The sequence below is a fragment of the Amblyraja radiata genome, chromosome 10 (genome assembly GCF_010909765.2).
Source record: "Amblyraja radiata isolate CabotCenter1 chromosome 10, sAmbRad1.1.pri, whole genome shotgun sequence".
Taxonomy (NCBI): Eukaryota; Metazoa; Chordata; class Chondrichthyes; order Rajiformes; family Rajidae; genus Amblyraja; species Amblyraja radiata.
Window position 1 is genome coordinate 29740846 of NC_045965.1, and position 20384 is coordinate 29761229.

At 45.2% G+C, this 20384-nt stretch overlaps 1 protein-coding gene across 1 annotated transcript in view; it reads left to right on the forward strand.

Moving 5' to 3' along the window:
• Positions 1 to 20384, forward strand: part of qsox1 (quiescin sulfhydryl oxidase 1) — a 58842-nt gene that overhangs the window by 28376 nt on the left and 10082 nt on the right. The window contains exons 2-9 of the mRNA XM_033028429.1: positions 218 to 318; positions 5065 to 5113; positions 7709 to 7814; positions 9290 to 9380; positions 12794 to 12939; positions 16792 to 16923; positions 18727 to 18856; positions 20088 to 20210. Coding sequence (XP_032884320.1) covers positions 218 to 318; positions 5065 to 5113; positions 7709 to 7814; positions 9290 to 9380; positions 12794 to 12939; positions 16792 to 16923; positions 18727 to 18856; positions 20088 to 20210 — 878 coding nt within the window. The remainder of the gene's footprint in view (positions 1 to 217; positions 319 to 5064; positions 5114 to 7708; positions 7815 to 9289; positions 9381 to 12793; positions 12940 to 16791; positions 16924 to 18726; positions 18857 to 20087; positions 20211 to 20384) is intronic.

The window sequence follows — 20384 nt, forward strand, 5'->3', positions numbered from 1 at the left end:
CTGGCGCTGTAATGCAGCAACTCTACATTGGCCCTGGGGCATTATTTTTGCACTATTATTGTCTATTTATTTTTTGTATTTTTAAATATATATATATAGTGAACTTTTTAAAATTGTTTATTGGTTTTATATCTGTTGTGCTGCAGCAAGTAAGAATTTCATTGTTCTATTTTGGGACATACGTATGACAGTAAAACACTCTTGACTCTTTTATCAGAGTGGAGGCCGGCGGTGGGCCTAGCTGTCGTCAACTGTGCCAACGTGAGGAATAGGCAACTGTGTCTGAGGTTTGATGTGAAGTCATATCCCACGATAAAGGTACGTTTGTTGCAGTATTGATTTACAAGCACTGTTATTAATAGAAAGTAAAAGGGGATATGATTCTGCAAGTGTCAGAGGAATTGATGTCGTAGGTTTGAGTCCAAACATTCTTCAGCTAAACTAAACTTGTTGATAATGACCCATAAACCCAATGTAAAAACTGGTGCTAAATTAGTCATAGACTTGCACAGTACGGACATAGACCCCTCGCCCAACCGACCAAGATGCCCCATCTAAGCCAGTTCCATTTGCCTCATTTGGCCCATATATCTCAAAACCTTTCTTATCCATGTACCTGTCCAAGTGACTTTTAAATGCTGTTAAAGTACCTGCCTAACGACCTCCACCGGCAGCTCATCCCACATACACACCACCCACTGAGTGAAAAAGTTGCCCTTCAGATTCCTATTACATTTCTCAACTTAAACATATGGTCTCTGGTTTTTGATTCCCCTATTCTGGGTAAAAGACTGTGCCTTCACTTTATCTATTCCCCTCATTATTTTATATAACCATACAACCATATAACCATATAACAATTACAGCACGGAAACAGGCCATCTCGGCCCTACAAGTCCGTGCCGAACAACTTTTTTCCCTTAGTCCCACCTGCCTGCACTCATACCATAACCCTCCATTCCCTTCTCATCCATATGCCTATCCAATTTATTTTTAAATGATACCAACGAACCTGCCGCCACCACTTCCACTGGAAGCTCATTCCACACTGCTACCACTCTCTGAGTAAAGAAGTTCCCCCTCATATTACCCCTAAAATTCTGTCCCTTAATTCTGAAGTCATGTCCTCTTGTTTGAATCTTCCCTATTCTCAAAGGGAAAAGCTTGATCACATCAACTCTGTCTATCCCTCTCATCATTTTAAAGACCTCTATCAAGTCCCCCCTTAACCTTCTGCGCTCCAGAGAATAAAGACCTAACTTATTCAACCTATCTCTGTAACTTAGTTGTTGAAACCCAGGCAACATTCTAGTAAATCTCCTCTGTACTCTCTCTATTTTGTTGACATCCTTCCTATAATTGGGCGACCAAAATTGTACACCATACTCCAGATTTGGTCTCACCAATGCCTTGTACAATTTTAACATTACATCCCAGCTTCTATACTCAATGCTCTGATTTATAAAGGCTAGCATACCAAAAGCTTTCTTTACCACCCTATCTATATGAGATTCCACCTTCAAGGAACTATGCACGGTTATTCCCAGATCCCTCTGTTCAACTGTATCCTTCAATTCCCTACCATTTATCATGTACGTCCTATTTTGATTTGTCCTGCCAAGGTGTAACACCTCACATTTATCAGCATTAAACTCCATCTGCCATCTTTCAGCCCATTTTTCCAAATGGCCTAAATCACTCTGTAGACGTTGGAAATCCTCTTCATTATCCACAACACCCCCTATCTTGGTATCATCTGCATACTTACTAATCCAATTTACCACCCCTTCATCCAGATCATTGACGTACATGACAAACAACAAAGGACCCAACGCAGATCCCTGAGGCACCCCACTAGTCACCTGCCTCCAACCCGACAAACAGCCATCCACCATTACCCTCTGGCTTCTCCCATTCAGCCACTGCTGAATCCATCTTGCTATTCCTGCATTTATACCCAACAGGTTAACCTTCTTAACCAACCTTCCATGAGGAACCTTGTCAAAGGCCTTACTAAAGTCCATATAGACAACATCCACTGCTTTACCCTCGTCAATTTCCCTAGTAACCTCTTCAAAAAATTCAAGAAGATTAGTCAAACATGACTTTCCAGGCACAAATCCATGTTGACTGTTCCTAATCAGACCCTGTTTATCCAGATGTTTATATATATTATCTCTAAGTATCTTTTCCATTAATTTGCCCACCACTGAAGTCAAACTAACAGGTCTATAATTGCTAGGTTTACTCTTAGAACCCTTTTTAAACAATGGAACAACATGCGCAGTACTCCAATCCTCGGGGACTATTCCCGTTTCTAATGACATTTGAAATATTTCTGTCATAGCCCCGGCTATAAGTCTCCTGTCAGGACCTGGAGACTTATCCACTTTTATATTTTTCAAAAGTGTCAGTACTTCTTTTACTTTGAAACTCATAGTATCCATAACTACTCTACTCGTTTCCCTTACCTCACATAATTCAATATCCTTCTCCTTGGTGAATACCGAAGAAAAGAAATTGTTCAATATCTCCCCCATCTCTTTTGGCTCTGCAGATAGCTGCCCACTCTGTTTCTCCAATGGATCAATTTTATCCCTCGTTATCCTTTTGCTATTAATATAGCTGTAGAAACCCTTTGGATTTACTTTCACCTTACTTGCCAAAGCAACCTCATATCTTCTTTTAGCTTTTCCAATTTCTTTCTTAAGATTCTTTTTACATTCCTTATACTCCACAAGCACCTCATTTACTTCATGCTGCCTATAATTATTGTAGATCTCCCTCTTTTTCCGAACAAGATGTCCAATTTCCCTTGAAAACCAGGGCTCTTTCCAATTTTTACTGTTTCCTTTCAACCGAACAGGAACATAAAGATTCTGTACTCTTAAAATTTCCCCTTTAAATGTCCACCATTTCTCTTCTACATCTTTCCCATAAAACAAAATGTCCCAGTCCACTCCTTTTAAATCATCTCACATCTCATCAAAGTTAGCCTTTCTCCAATCAAAAATCTCAACCCTAGGTCCAGTTCTGACCTTCTCCATAATTATATTGAAACTAATGGTATTGTGATCACTGGACACGAAGTGCTCCCCAACGCATACCTCCGCCACCTGTCCCGTCTCATTTCCTAACAGGAGGTCCAGCACTGCCCCTCCTCTAGTAGGTACCTCTATGTATTGCTGCAAAAAATACCTTTGTAAGTTTTCCCCTCAGCCTCCTGTTCTGCAGGGAATAAAAACCTAGCCTGCCCAACCACTCCCTATATCTCAGCCCCTCAAGTCCTGGCAATATCCTTGTAAATCATCTCATACACTCTTTCCAGCATAAATGTATCCTTCTTATAGCAGGATCAGCAAAAACTGAATGCAGCACTCCAAATGCAGCCTCATCAACATCTTGTATAACTGTCACCTAATGTCCCAACTTCTATACTCAGTAGATGGATACAAAGTGCTGGAGTAACTTAGTGGGTCAGGCAGCATCTCTGGAGAAAAAGATTGGGTGATGTTTTGGGTCGGGACCCTTCTGAGTCTGAAGAAGTGTCCCAACCCAAAACGTCACCCATCCTTTTTCTCGAGAGATGCTACCTGACCCGTTGAGTTACTCCAATACTTTGTATCTATCTTTGGTGTAAACCTGCGTCTGCAATGTTTTGTTTTTACAGTATATATGACTGATGAAGGACAATGTACCAAATGCTTCCTTTACCCAAGCATTTACCTGTGACACCACGTACAGGGGATAGTGCTAAAATGTGTAGGAAGGGACTGCAGATGCTGGTTTACACAAAAGAGAGACACAAAATGCTGAAGTAACTCAGCGGGTCAGGCAGTATCTCTGGAGAAAAGGAACCGATGAGCCTTCAGGCAGTTTCCAGGTCCCAATGAGCCTTTGGGCAAGGTCCCGCTGTCTTTGGGCTGCAGAAACAGTGTACATTGAAGGGTGCTACAACCCTGCTGTGGTGATCAAAGTTAAGGACAAGATGACTGCAACCATCACTATCTCCTCAGTTGCCAGCAGGAGAGTTTTCAACTATGCAGATACATTCTTCACACACAGCGCAAAAGGCTCAGCTTGACTTCTGAAACTCAGCCAACCCCATATTTCCACTCAGTAGGGAATAGTCTGTTAGAGCAATGCTAAACCCTCAATGTTCAGCAGTTAAAATATTGCCTTGAATTAACTCTGTTTATCACCTCATTCCGTCACTCTTCCAGCTTTCCCCATTAGTAATTTGACTGCTAGATGTGATTATTCTGAATAATGACCATTTTGTTTTTATTACTTAAATCCAGCAAAGTAATGAGCAAATGTTCTGAATAGTTCCTGCGGAGCGCCCTGTTGTGCTGGAATGAAAATTTGGCTGCAACTTGGGAATCTCACCGAACCTCTTGCTCTTGTGTGGTCTGTGAATTGTGTGTTTGCAGATTTAAAAATTGACAGAACAGGTTTCCACCTGGAAGTACAAGTATATTGTACAAGGGCAGCACAATGGCGCAGTGGTAGAGTTGTTACCTTGCAGAGCCATAGACCCGGGTGATTCTGACTACGGGTGCTGCCTGTAAGGAGTTTGTACGTTCTCCCTGTGACCACATGGGTTTTCTCCAGGTGCTCTGGTTTCCTCCCACGCTCCAAATTCATACCAGTTTGTAGGTTAATTGACTTCAGTAAAAATTGTAAATTGTCCCTAGTGTGTAGGATAGTGCTAGTGCGCGGGGTTCGCTGGTGGGCGCGGACTCGGTGGGCTGAAGTGCCTGTTTCTTTGCTGCATCCATCATTCAGTAAAACGGCACATTCAGTATCGGCAGGTAGTATAGGATGCACCAGTCCTAATGTGACAAATCTCATCTTTACTGTTGTTTCATCCATGAGGGTAAGTTGAGCTAGTATTTAACTCAGGATGTCACCAGACCTTTGGGAAATGACCTGACATTCAACAATGCATTGCTTTTGTTTACAGTTGAGTTGCTATGCTGTAACAGTTTGCTACTGATATAATACTGTTCCATTGCTTCCAGTCACTGCCTTTGTTACAGTTTTGTTTCATCTTTCTTTCAGCTGTTCAAAGCATTTTCTGCGCCGTTTTTCAAAGGAGATCCTTACGAAGGTTAGTAAATTTGCATCGTCATCTTTCTTCACACTTCACTCCTGCTGCAGTGATTATCACCCATTGCTATGTTGCAAACTTTGCCTGCTTCCTTTCAGCTGTTTTTTATGAACCTCCCAACAGTACCTTTACTTGACTTACTAAATAGTGAAAGGCCTGGATAGAGTGGATGTGGAGAGGATGTTTCCACTAGTGGGAGAGTCTAGGACCAGAGGCCATAGCCTCAGAATGAAAGGAATGAGGCAGGCAATTCTGAGGAGGACTTATAAGGCCCAGATAGAGTGGACGTGGAAAGGAACCTTCCAGTAAAGGGGAAAGTCTTAGACCAGAGGGCACAGCCTCAAAATAAAAGGACGTAACTTTAGAATGGAAATGAGGACGAATTTCTTCAGCCAGTGGGTGGTGAATCTATAGAAACATAGAAACTAGGTGTAGGAATAAAAAAGGAACACAACACATAGTAGAATTTAACATAGACATCCCCACACAGCAGAATCAATGTTTCCCACTGTGAGGGAAGGCAATAAAGTCCAGCCATCTTCCTCTTTGCTCACCCATGGACATTCGGCCCTTCGAGCCAGCACCGCCATTCAATATGATCATAGCTGATCATCCAAAATCTAAAATCAGTACCCCATTCCTGCCTTTTCTCCATATCCCTTGATTCCGTTAGTCCTAAGAATTAGTCTGAAGAAGGGTCTTGACCCGAAATGTCACCCATTCCTACTCTCCAGAGATGCTGCCTGTCCCGCTACTCCAGCATTTTGTGTCTACCAGTCCTAAGAGCTATATCTAAATCTCTCTTGAATACATCCAGTGAATTTGCCTCCACTGCCTTCTGTGGCAGAGAATTCCACCACAGATGACCATGGAGGCCAAGACGTCTGATATTTTTATAGCAAAGATTGATAGGCTCTGGATCCGATGAGCGCACCTAGAATCTGGACATTGCCACTTCATCTCCAGAGAGTGGGAGCTTATTGGGGAGAAATGAGAAACATGTCTTGAAAATGAGCTGTAAGTGTTCAAGATGTAGGACTAAGCAAAGATGGCTGCATACACCCGGAGCTGTGTTGAGATAGTCATACAGTCCAGGTTGTTTGGACAACTGAGTCCATACTGACTAACAACCACCCTTGCACATTCATCCTACACTCCCATTTTATTCCCATCAACCCCCTCAGCTTCTACCACACTTGGGACAATTTACAAAGATCTATTAACCTACTAACCCACATAGCTTGGGTATAGGGAGGAAATCTGCATGGGCGGAAATCCTGGCGGGGGGCAGGGGGCAGGGGGGCACGTCCCCTCCATGTTTTGAGAGGTGGGGGACAATCCCCCCCATGTTTTGTAATCCGGATTTTATCAGCCGCTTTCTAAGGGCTGAATCGGCCTTTCAATGCCCGGCGCAGCTTAATATCAAACTGCTGCATCGAGGCGATCGAGGCTTCCGATGTTGAAGCCCCCGCCGGCCGATAAAAACCCCACGAACGGGCCGATTCAAGCGGACGAAGATGCTGTTGCTGGAGTTCGGAGTCAGTCACCAACCAGGTCAGCTTCCAATGTTACCGTCCACAGGGCCCACGGCCGAAGCCTCGCTTGTGTTCGCATGCGAGCACGTGCGTGTGTGTAGTGTGCGCATGCGCCTGCGGCCGCCAAGAAATTGTGTCCCCCCCCTCCCCCATGTTTTGATAGTGATTTCCATGCCTGGAAACATGGGCACCTGGAGGGAATCCGTACACTTGACTTTAGACTCTAGAGATATGGAGCAGAAATAGGCCCTTCAGCCTGAAGAAGGGTCCTGACCCGAAATGTCACCTATCCATTTTCTCCAGAGATGCTACCCGACCCGCTGAGTTCCTCCAGCACTTTGTGTCTTTACTTGTAAACCAGAAATTGCTGTTCCTTGTATCTCCACGGTACTTTATTATTCCAAAGGATACATGTATCAAGGCACATCAACAACATTAGGGCAAGGACTATGTTAATGTGGCGCAAATAAAGAAGAATATTTTAAGTATGATTCATTTTATTAAGTTCAATGCTCTGGCAAAGATAGAATACCTGTGAAGTACGTAACTGGAAAATAAATCCCTCTCAGCCTTCCTTGAAGTAGAGCAGATGTACTAATAGAGAACTGAGTTGGTTTACAAATCTAGCACTTGCCTTCCCATTAGAATCATATTCCTTTGAAATGCCTGCACTGCTAGGGCTGTATGGTCGTGCAGCGGTAGAGTTGCTGACTTACAGCGCCAGAGACCCAAATTTGTTCTCGACTATGGGTGCTGTCTGTACAGAGTTTGTACGTTCTCCCTGTGACCCGCGTGGGTTTTCTCCGAGAGCTCCGGTTTCCTCCCACACTCCAAAGACGTACATGTTTGTAGGTTACTTGGCTTCAGTGAAGATTGTAAATTGTCCCTAGTGTGTGTAGGATAGTGTTTGTGCATGGGGTGATCGCTGGTCGGCATGGACTCGGTGGGCCGAAGGGCCTGTTTCCTCACTGTATACCGAAACAAAATGAAACTGTCATTACCGGGCCTAGTTCACAAGCGCTTGCCTAACTCCAGCTTGTGTGTGTCTGATTCCCAACAGGTTCTGAACGCGGTGTGTTAGAACTGCGACACAATTTAATTAATCACCTGGAGAATCACGGAGAGAATGAATGGCCCCCATCGTGTCCTCCATTGGAGCCAGCCAGGTATGTGCATGATGTCATGGAGTCTGGTAACAGACCCTTCAACCCAACTTGCCCATGCCGACCAACATCTCTAGCTTGAGTCGGCATCTAGTCCATCTAAACTAATCCCACCTGCCTGCATTTGGTCCATATCCCTCCAAACCTAAATGTTTCTTAAACGTTGCAATAGTGCCTGCCTCAACTACCTCCTGTGGCAGCTCTTTCCATACACTCACCACCTCATTCCTTGTTTTTTACCAGGGAAATTCTATCCTTGTTCTATCCCAGAAAGGGGGTGAGAGCAGAGGGTGTGAGAAATTGATTAAATATTGTCAGTCGTTCTTGTCAATGGCAGAGGGAAACAATGGATCATTGATGACATTTCACCTGTATGGAAAGCCTTGTCATTGAAGTTATGTGTTGCTAATAGCAGGACTAAGGGCATACACAAAAGGACAGACCTTATAAACAGAAAGAGAAAATCTGAGCTAAAATCATGGATGAAATGGCCAGATCTGATGCAGATGGAAATAAAACGACGAGTTGCATAAAATTGGAGAATTTGATATTGATTCCAGAGGCTGTAATGTGTTCAGACAGGAGAGGAAGTTTAGATAGAGAGATACATCATGGCTCACCAAATCCACACTAACCATCACCCATCCATTGACAGTAATCCTTTAATAATCTAATCCAACTTTATTCTCTCCATTAGAACACAAAGTGCTGGAATAACTCAGTGGGTCAGGCAGCATTTCTGGAGGACATGGAATAGATTTAGATCTGACAGCACCCAAGGTTAGGGTCACACCTGGGTCTATGGTGCTGTGAGGCAGCAGCTCTACCAGCTGTGCCATTGTGTCGCTCTGTGCATGTACAAAAAAAAATATATTTTTTAATTGAACACCTCAAGATTAGGGCAGCACAGCGGCTCAGCGATAGAATTGCTGCCTTACAGTGCCAGAGACCTGGGTTCAAACCTGACTACGTTGCTACCTGTACGGAGTTTGTACATTCTGCGGTGACCGCATGGGTTTTTTCCGGGTGCTCCGGATTCCTCCCACATTCCAAAGACGTGCCGGTTTGTAGGTTAATTGGCTTGCTAAAAAATGTAAATTATCCCTAGTGTATAAGATAGTGCTAGTGTACGGGGATTGCTGGTTGGCGCAGACTCGGTGGGCCGAAGGGCCTGTTTCCGCACTGTATCTCTAAACTAAACTAAACTGAAACAAAAATTAGTGGCAAATTAGATCAGCAGTCTGAAGAAAGTTTCCAACTGGTATCGTTGCTTATCCAGCACCTCCAGAAATGCTGCCTGACCCACTGAGTTATCTAGCACTTTGTCTTCTCGGCAAGTTTCCAGAATCTGCACTTCCTTGTATATCTGGATTAGTACCTTTACCACTTCAATGTTCTTGCAACGTCAATTGTCTTTGAAGTATCTTTAATGTAGTGATCAATTACTGACACTTATATTTTCCGATCTTCAAATGCAGTTTGGCAGAGATTCAGAGCTTCTTTGTTGCCAATGACGTCCAGTATCTGGCACTTATCTTTGAAGAGGAGACATCGTACGTTGGCCGAGAGGTAAGACGTGTGCCTTTGCCTTTCGACTAGCATACAGTGGCACAGTGGCGTAGCGGTAGAGTTGCTGCCTCACAGCGACATAAAGACCTGACGACGGGTGCTGTCTATGCAGTTTGTACGTTCTCCTGTGACCATGTGGGTTTTCTCCAGGTGCTCTGGTGTTCTCCAGCATTCTAAAGAAGTGGTGGATTTGCAGGTTAATTGGCTTCTGTGAATCAGCCCTGGTGTGTAAGATGCAAAAGTGGGATTACATGGAACTGTGTAGGAAGAAACTGCAGATGCTAATTTATATCAAAGATAGACACAAATTGCTGGAGTAACTCAGCGGGTCAGGCAGCATCGCTGGAGAAAAAGAATAGGTGACTTTCGGGTCAGAACCATTTGTCATACTGGTAACATGTAACTACTGTGTGGGTAATCAACGTTTGGCCTGGACTAGGTGGGCTTGAGGGCATGTTTCCATAAAGTAAACTAGACTGCTCCCCACATAATATAAAATAGACACTCCCCGCAATGCGGAGGCCAAGTCATTGGGTATTTTTAAAACAGAAACCATTTGTGTAAAAAAAGGTTGCCCCTCGGGTTCCTACTAAGTCTTTGCCCTCTCACCTTAAACCTATGTCCTCCGGTTCCTGATTCCCCTACTCTGGGTAAAAGACTGTTCATTTACCTTGTCTATTCCTCTCATGATCTTGTGCACTCTGTAAGATCACCCTTCATCCTCCTGCGCTTTAAGGAATAGAGACTGAACCTGCTCAACCTCTCCCTATAGCTGTCCCTCGAGTCCCAGCAAAATCCTTGTAAATCCTTCTCTGCACCCGTTCCAGAACAACATCTTTCCAATAACAAGGTGAACAAAACAAAACACAATACTGACAAGTGTTTAAGAAGGAACTGCAGATGCTGGAAAAATCAAAGGTAGACAAAAATGCTGGAGAAACTCAGCGGGTGAGGCAGCATCTATGGAGCGATGGAACAGGTGACGTTTCGGGTCGAGACCCTTCTTCAGACTGATGGACGTTTCGGGTCTGATCAGTCTGAAGAAGGGTCTCGACCCAAAACACCACCTATTCCTTCGCTCCATAGATGCTGCCTCACCCACTGAGTTTCTCCAGCATTTTTGTCTACCTTCAATGCTGGCAAGTGTCAGACATGTATGACTAGATGGTGCGGTATAGTACAGATAATAATATTTGAAATATTCCATGTATGGGGAATATTACACTTAGCCAGGACTGGTGATTCATCTGCACCAGTTGCTGACTCTAATGCAAACACCCGGTGACGTAAGTGTTAACATAGAAACATGCATAGAAACAAACCCCGTTCCTTCTTGAAACACAGAACCTCGAACAGGTTCCCACCTTCACAGATTGGATGATTTTGCTCTTCATTTCATGCAGCAACAGTATTCTTGTTATTTTTCCAGCAATGTCAAAAACAATTAATAGCAAAGGTACACACTATGTATCCACTTAAGCCAAACTACAATAGTCATCACTTAAGCCAAAGTCATATTCACCTCAAATGTATTTCACCTCACCTAGCGCTAATGAGTTGTGAAACCACAAATACCTCATCTAATTTCAGTAACCTGTTTCACAGTACGATGGAACTGTCTTCCTTCCATGCAAGAAAGATTGGTTGTAATTCGACCTCTGTTCTCTACTGCAATGATTTAACAGGACATATCCCCAACAAAAGGACTCAACGTCACTTTGAGAAATGCATTAATTCCCAAAATCAGACAGATTTTGTTTGAAAGTACGTTTTAATCTTTCACATTATATCCGAAACCACTGGAAGATTGCCTCCTGATAACACCAAGCTCAATTGGTGACAGAATTATTTTGCAATGGAGCACGTTAACCTACTATCACTCCGGATGAGGAGAAATGGAACAGCAGCATTTTTCTGTGTGATGATACAACCGCATGAAGATGCAAGGGAGGTGGGCAAGAATTCGGGAGAAAGAAATTCAGGAGTTTAGCTATTGGAAGAGTGGTCACAGATGGGAACAGACCATAAGACATAGGAGCAGAATTGCTCCCTTCGTCCCATCGCGTCTGCTCCGTTATCGATTGTTTTTGGGTCAGGACTCTTCTTAAGACTGATTAACTTAGGGAAGCACAATGGCGCAGCGGTAGATTTGCTGCCTTACAATGTCAGGGATGGGTTCGATCCTGATTACGAGTGCTGTCTGTACGGAGTTTGTACATTCTGCCCGCGCCTGTGTGGGTTTTCTCTGGGTGCTCTGGTTTCCTCCCACACTCCAAAGACGTACAGATTGTTAGGTAACTGGCTTCTGTACATTGTAAACTATCCCTAGTGTGTAGGATGGTGCTGGTATACAGGGCTTTTGCTAGCTGGCATAGACTCAGTGGGCTGAAGGACCTGTTTCTACGCTGAATCCAAAGTTCAGAGTAGGTTTACTTTGAGGAAATGTTGCAATGGGGCAGTAAAATGGAGACACAATGGACTGCAGATGCTGGAATCTACAGCAATAAACAAAGCTGTGGAGGGATTCAGAGGGTCAGGCAGAATCGTTGGAGGGAAATGGACAGATGACCCTTCTCACATTGCTGAGAGTGTTCTTTCTCCCATGTCATCTGAGTACGCCAGTCAAAACCTACCCAGAGCATTCACATGTGTACCTTGGCCTTGGGGCAGATTGTGCTGTGTATATTGTGGTGAATGATTCACCACTTGGCTCATCCAAACCTTTCCATCTTCCACAAGTCGCTGGTCAGGGATGTGATGGAACCCTGACATCTGCATGAATAAAGCTCCAATGTCACCGGAGAAGCAGAATACTTAAATATTTTATGTTAATTGTGATTTGTATTTAAATATTGGGGCAGCTAGTCGATCAAAGTAGATTAATTGGCCACTGTAAATTGTCCCAAATGTGTAGGGAGTGGATGTGAAAGTGGGATACCAGAACTACTGTGAATAGGTGATCGATGGTCGGCACGAACTTGGTGGGCCGAAGGGCCTGTTTCAATGCTGCATCTCCAGACAGACATGTTGAAACTTGCTGCATTCTATTTCCTAAGACAGACACAAAATGCTGGCATAGCTCAGTCGGTCAGGCAGCATCTCTGGAGAAAAAGGATGGGTGGCGTTTTGGGCCGGGACCCTTCCTCTATTTCGTGTTCCCTTCAAACTCACCAGAGATATATTTCGCACTCCAATTTAACTAAGATGTTGGGGGGGAAAAAAGCAGAATTAAATTGCATTTGGGTGTTAAACGAAGTAACACCCACAGGTTTGGAAAACTTGATAGCTTGGTACCACCAAAGTTTAAAGGGAGTTGCAATTCATGTTCTCTAGAAATGATGCCTGACCCGCTGAGTTACTCCAGCACTTTGTGTCTATCTAAGTTTCTGACTGATGTCTGCTTGCCCCCACAGGTGACCTTGGACATGCTGCAGTTTGAGAACATTGCCGTGCGAAGGGTCTTGCCAAGTGAAGAGAGCCTCATGCAGCTGTTGGGTGTACACACGCTTCCATCTCTCTACCTGTACTTCAAAGATAACACGCACCAAGCGATCTCCGTGTATGTATAACTCTACTGTCATAAACACAGAACATGCTCTGTATGTCATTGTCCTTGAAAACCTGCGACCACTAAAGGGCCTGTCCCACTTGGCCGTCATTTACGCGACAGGCGCGCGTCATCATGCGTCCGCACAGCCGGCTGGAGCGCGTGACGTCATTTGAATATAGACTCAAAATGCAGGAGTAACTCAGCGGGACCGGCAGCACCGCCATTCATTGCGAGCATGGCTGATTGTCCCCAATCAATAACCCGTGCCTGCCTTCTCCCCATTGATTGCACTAGCCCCTAGAGCTCTATCTAACTCTCTCTTAAATCCATCCAGTGACTTGGCCTCCACTGCCGTCTGTGGCAGGGAATTCCACAAATTCACAACTCTCTGGGTGAAAAAGTTTTTCTCACCACAGTCTTAAATGGCCTCTCCTTTATTCTAAGACTGTGGCCCCTGGTTCTGGACTCGTCCAACATTGGGAACAGTTTTCCTGCATCTAGCTTGTCCAGTCCTTTTATAATTTTATATGTTTCTATAAGATTCCCCCTCATCCTTCTAAACTCCAGTGAATACAATCCCAGTCTTTTCAATCTCTCCTCATATGACAGTCCCGCCATCCCAGGGATCAATCTCATAAACCGAAACATCACCCATTGCTTCTCTCCAGAGATGCTGCCGGTCCCGCTGAGTTACTCCTGAATTTTGTGTCTATCTCCAATCGTCTTGGCCCCGTTCTGGGAGTAGGAGTGGGAGTAGGATTAATGCCAAAGAGCTGAGCGGCAGGGCAGCACAGGGACCAGTGGGCCAGTGCGTAGTGTTGGGGTAAACGGGGCTTGTCAGGGTGAATTTGATCAGAGCCGAAGGGACATATGTGTAAAGAAGCTAAAGTCAAGTGTAAGCTGGTCCCAGGCCGTAGTTTCCCTCTCTGCTGTCTCCTGCCACAGATGTCAGGGATAATTGGATAGTGCTGATGATTATCAGAGTGCCAGCCCTTCTGCAGAGCTAGTGGAGGGGAAACTTATTTGGGATTGAGTACGAAACCATCATCTGCACACAGTTGAGCGGAGATCCATAGCCCAGCATATGCCTTTAAGAGGCATATAGATAGCTGGTCCCTGTGTAGATAGTGGGTGGTCTTCAAGATTTCAAAGTTGCAGTGTTCAAACATGTCCTAATACGTAACTACGCTATACATAACTAATACGTGACCACGCTGCAAAACTTACTGCTCTGTTAATCCCCTTGGCCAAATCTCCCAAGGAGACAGGTGCCAGGAAGTGTTTGACAACAGGTTGCATTTCACCACCACCTCGAAGGGGAGAAAACATTGCCCTCAGCTGTACGCCAGCCCCAGGGGAACCAGGAGCCGATGGTGCAAAGGGCTAGCGGCAGCATTCCGTGTCTTACTAACTGTTTAACAAGTTGCCAGTATATTGCTAGCACTGAAAACACTCAGCAGAATCGGCTGCAGTGTTTAAACGCTTTCTGTGAATTGATGTCTGTACAATGGAAGGTTGCTGGCCTTGTGGCCTCCACCTGTGCTGGCAGTGACATCTGCTGATCGGAGGGAGCAGGGCAGAACAGGAAAAAATTGCACTCAGAATTGATCCCATTGGTATTTGCAGTGGTCACCAGATGGGGGAGTCAGAGACAGGATCATGGTTTAGTTCAGCTTGGAGATACAGCGTGGAAACAGGCCCTTCAGCCCACTGAGTCAGCGCCGACCAATGTCCCCCTACACTAACACTATCCTACCCACCAGAGGCAGTTTACAATTTGTCCAAGCCGATTAACCTACAAATCTGTATGTCTTTGGAATGTGGGAGGAAACTGGAGCACCCGGATAAATCCCACACGGTTACAGGGAGAACATACAAACTCCATACAGTCAGCACCTGCAGTCAGGATTGAGCTCTGATCTCTGGCGCTGTAAGGCAGCAACTCTACCGCTGCGCCACTGTGGATGTTCCAGACTGTTGCATGAAAACAATAGCGATTTCCAGGGTGACTGAATAAGGGAACTGGTGCGATTGGTGAGCTGAGTGACGAGCAGATGAGATGTTTGCTTTGTGAATGGAGGATTAATGCCAAAGAGCTGAGTGGTAGGGCAGCACAGGGACCAGTGCGCAGTGTTGGGGTAAATGGGGCTTGCCAGGATGAGTTTGATCAGAGCCGAAGGGACGTTTGTGCAAAGAAGCTAAAGTCAAGTGTAAGCTGGTCCCAGGCCGTAGTTTCCCTCTCTGCTGTCTCCTGCCACAGATGTCAGGGATAATTGGATAGTGCTGATGATTATCAGAGTGCCAGCCCTTCTGCAGAGCTAGTGGAGGGGAAACTTATTTGGAATTGAGTACAAAACCATCATCTGCTTGCAGTTGAGCGGAGATCCATAGCCCAGCATATGCCTTTAAGAGGCATATAGATAGCTGGTCCCTGTAACAGAGCAGTAAGTTTTGCAGCGTGGTCACGTATTAGTTATGACCGGGACATGTTTGAGCACTGCATCTTTGAAATCTTGAAGACCACCCAGCCGACTACACCTCCTCCCATTGCATCTTAACCATTTCCACCTATACTTATCTGTTCCTCGCTGGTTCTTTCATCTCTACTTCCTGTTTTCACCATCTTGTATTTCCCTGCATTTTCCTTTTCTTTTTTTCCTATCATTTTATTATTTTATAAACTTGTTCTCTTTCTCACACTCAATTCCCATTAAACATTTTTCATTCCTTCCAGTTCGTTTCTGCCAGAGGTCACAGTCTCAGAATAAAAGGACGTACCTTGATAAAGGAGATAAGGAGTAATTTCTTTAGCCAGAGGGTGGTGAATCTGTGGAATTCATTGCCAGAGACAGCTGTGGAGGTCAGGTCATTGGGTATTTTTAAAGTAAAGATTGATAGGTTCTTGACCAGTGAAGTCTTCAAAGGTTACGGAGAGAGGGCAATATATTGTTGAGAAGAAAAAAATCGATCAACCATGATTGAATGACAGAGTAGACCCGATGGGTCGAATGGCCTAAGTCTGCTTCCATGTCTTATAATTGATCCAGAAAAAAATCAGTATACTGTAGTCATAGAGTCATGTGTTACACAGCTTAGAAACAGGCCCTTTGGCCCATTGTGAACACGTTGGCTAAGAAGTGCCCATGTATACAGATCTCATATACCAATGCTTGCTGCTTGGTCCGCTATGCCTTGGTGAATCAAGTGCCTCTTCCAAATATTTATAAATGCAGTGAGAATACCTGCCCCCATTGGGCGGCGCAGGTGGCAGAGTTGCTGACTCACAGTGCCAGAGACCCGGGTTCGATCTTGACCTCTGGTGCCGTCAATGTGGAGTTTGCATGTTCTCCCTGTGACCACATGGGTTTCCTCTGGGTGCTTCAGTTTCCATCCACAGAGCAAAGACATGCCATTTTGTAGGTTAATTGGCCCTCTGTAAATTGCCCCCAGTGTCTAAGGAGTGGATGCAAAACTGGGGTAACGTAGAACCAGTATGAATGGGTGATCGATGGTCGGCATGGCCTCGGTGGGCCGTAGGGCCCGTTTCCATGCTGTATCTTACCATTCATTTCCAGACCAATTCACTTCATTCCACTCCACTCCAACCTGCTGAGTGTGTCCAGCACCTCTGGTTTTTATTTCAGATTTTCAACCTCTGCAGCCTTTTATCTCTGTCAGCACTACTATCGACAGGTGGACTTTGCCAGCAGAACAGTGCGGAGAACGGCCCATTGCAAGCTAAAGGACTTGCTTTGTACTGGTGAAGACAAGGGACAAAACTAAATGCTTCTGCCCCTCGGGCTGGTGAGGTGAGATGGTAAATGTTCTTCATGTTGACGTTAGGTTTATCTTGAACCATAGGAAAATGGAGACGCGCATCTTCTACACGTACTACCTCCGCCGGCTGCCGGGAGTGACGCGAGGAGCTTACAAGCTGACGGTGAACAACTCGGCTGACCGGGCCACAATGGAGCCATGGAAAGACTTCAACAGGTCAGGCCTTTCTAACAAATGTTATGGGGAACTACTGTGGCTACCTCTCAGCAATTTGCCCCAACCACACCAAACCCACACCTTATTCTGTTCCCACTGGGAGAAATTCCAGAATCGTAGTCATACAGCATGGAAATGGGTCCCTCAGCCCACCAAATGGAGGCTGAGGGGTGACCTTACTGAGGTGTACAAGATCATGAGGGTCAGTCTCAGTCTACCCCACGACAGAAGGGGGAGGAGTTGTACCGTTACGACAGAAGGCGGAGAAGTTGTACAATTTCGACAGAAGGGGGAGGAGTTGTACAGTTGCATAGGAAACATTTACAGAGCTATTGACCAAACGCTGGCAAAAAGGACTCGCCCAATGTGCCAATTTAGCCAACATGGTCAAGGTGGGCCGAAGGGCCTGGTTTGGTGCTGTAAAGCTCTATGACTCTAAATCCATGTCATCAAACACCTCATTTACTGTCACTCTACACAAATCCCATTTTATTCTCCCCACATTCTCATTCACTCAACCCCCTTTGCCCAGATTCTGCCATTTACTTACACACAGAAACATAGAAACCAGGGGTAATCTACTAATTTACTTTTGTAGGCCAGAGCATTCTAAGCGAAACCTAAGGCGTTCCAGGGACAAACTTAACAGAAACAGCAGTAGAGGTCAGGATTGAACCCAGGTTATTGGAGCTGTGAGGCAGCAGCTCTACCAGTTGTACCATTGCATCAACTGAATGTTAGGGAAGTGAACTGTCAATGGTCAATGATGGTGAGAGCGGAGAAACAGAATTGTAGTGTTATAGAGGGTAGCCGGTGGAGGTCATTAGTGGGGAAGATTAATTAACAATGGACATAGAGTGCGAGAGTCATTCAGAGGGCCAGGCAGCATCTTGACTTAACTTGACTTAACTTGAGAGAACATGGATTTGGGTTGGGACCCTTCTTCAATTGCAATGGCTGTGCTGTACTGCTCTTTTTGAGCACCAGAGGGAGCTCGTGGACAGTCTCACTTCCACCAGGGGCCACAAGCTGGGTTCTCCCCCCTCTCAGGCCTGCCGTGTCCAGGTTTGATCCTGACTGCGGGTGCTGTCTGTACGGCATTCACATGTTCTCCCTGTGACCACCTGGGTCTCCTTTGCATGCTCCAGTTTCCTCCCACTTCCCAAAGACTGGCGGGTTTGTAAGTTAAATTGGTTCTGTAAATTGTCCCCAGTATGTAGGGAGTGGATGAAGTGGAGCTAGTGTGAACGAGTGATTGCTGGTTGGCATGGACTCAGTGGGCCAAAGGGCCTGTTTTGGTGCTATACAGCTCTGTGACTAAATCTATGCCAACCATCAAACATCCCATTTACGCTCGCTGTACACAAATCCCATTGTATTCTCTCCACATTCTCATCAAACCAGCTCCCTTGCCCAGATTCAGCCATTTACTTACACACCAGGGGCAATTTACAGTACCCGGTCCCTTACCTCCCTCCCCCCACCCCTCCATCCCCCCCCCCCCCCCCCCTCCCCCCCTCAACAAGTAACTATGTCCCTCTCTCAGTACAAGATTTAGCTTTATCCCTCCCTCTGTTGCAGAATTGAACTGTATGCCCTTCCCCACTATAAATGGATAACACCCTTCCCACTATTAATGAGCAGCTGCATCTCTCTCCACTCTCATGATCTCCGGCTGCATCCTTGTCTCCAAGTTGAGCGGGAACTGATTCCGTCACGGGTGAGGTGATGATGCAGCCTGTTTTGGGGCCATAATAAGGTTTTGCTATATTAATATATTTTTGTCTGTGTTCCTCTCTGCAGCTCCAGAGTGTACATGAGTGACCTAGAGTCTGCACTTTACTACTCCCTCAAGATGGAAGTGGGGAAACATCAGAAGCTATCGGGAGACACCCTTACTGCATTGCAACACTTCATCGCTGTTCTCACTAAGGTTGGTCCATCAGTGTTTAGTTTGGTTTAGTTTAGAGATGCAGCTTGGAAGTGGGCCCTTCGACCCACCAAGTCCACGCCGACCAGCGATCACCCGTACACTAGTTCTATCCTACACACTAGGACATTGGCCTACACAAAGGACATTGGCCGAGATTAATGTGTTTTGTATGCTGGTGAAGTGAACCGTTTAAAAGGACAAGGCAAACGCCCCCTGAAGGAGTGGATAGAAGGATCCCTCTCTTCTGGGAGGTCCAATACATCTCACCAATAAATCCCTACAAGCCACAGATTAAAACTTCAGTTTGACAATGAAAAGAGAAGGAAGTCATACATTGTGTTTAATATCATGCATTGAAAGTCAGTATTTGTACCGTTTGAAAGGATTATTTTTATATCTGTATCATCAGATCCATTGTAATGAAAAAGGCAGCATGGTGGTGCAGCGATAGAGTTGCTGCCTCACAGTGCCAGAGAAACGGGTTTGATCCTGAGTACCGATGCTATCTATATGGAGTTTGTACGCTCTCCCTGTGAACGCGTGGGTTTCCTCCGAGTGCTCTGAGTTCCTCCCACGTTCCAAAGACGAGCAGGTTTTGTATGTTAATTGGCTTCGGTAAAATTTGTAAGTTGTACGGGGGGCATCGATGGTCGGCGTGGACCCAGCGGGCGGAAGGGCCTGTTTCAACGCTGCATCTACAAACAAAACTAAACTAAAAAGCTGGACAGACTTGGAGTGTTTTCTCAGGAATGCCAGAGGTTGAGAGGAGACCCAATAGAAACAAATAAAATGAGAGACACAGATGGGGTAGACAGTCAGAGCGATTTTCCCAGGGTAGAAAATTTAAATACTGAAGACGCAGCTTTAAGGTAGAAAGGGGCAAAGTTTAAAAGAGATATGCGGGGCAATTTTTTTTACACGGAGGGTAATGAGTGCCTGAAACGCGCAGCCAGGGGTGGTGGTGGAGTGACATCAAATTCAGTTTGAAGAAAGGTTCCGACCCAAAACGTCACCCCATCCTTTTTCTCCAGAGATGCTGCCTGACCTGCTGAGTTACTCCAGCATCTACAGTTCCTTCTTACCCGTGATAAGGGCTTCTCTTTTTGGAAAGATCAACCTGGATGTTCTTCATTGTTATTTATCCTGGATAAAGCTGAGAACTCGAGGCAAAAACATGCTTGTTCTGAATTGTTGACAAAATTATGATTTTTTTTTTTTTTCTTCTCCCTAGCTCTTTCCTGGGCGACCGTTCATTATGAAGGTGCTTCAGATCACCGACACCTGGCTGGCAAATGTTGGCACAGAGAACATCACCTTTCGTGCCCTTACAGATGTGCTGGACAACAAGAATGAAGTAAGCTACCCATTCATGGATCGTATCTGCTCTTGTGCTACAGAGAGAGTGGTTGGAAAGTGAAACGTATTCTCACAAGGAGGACTTGTGACAAAAATTATACATGCATGGATTATTCAAAAGTCAATATTGCCATCATTATGAGGCCTTGTATGAGTATGAATTTCATTGCTC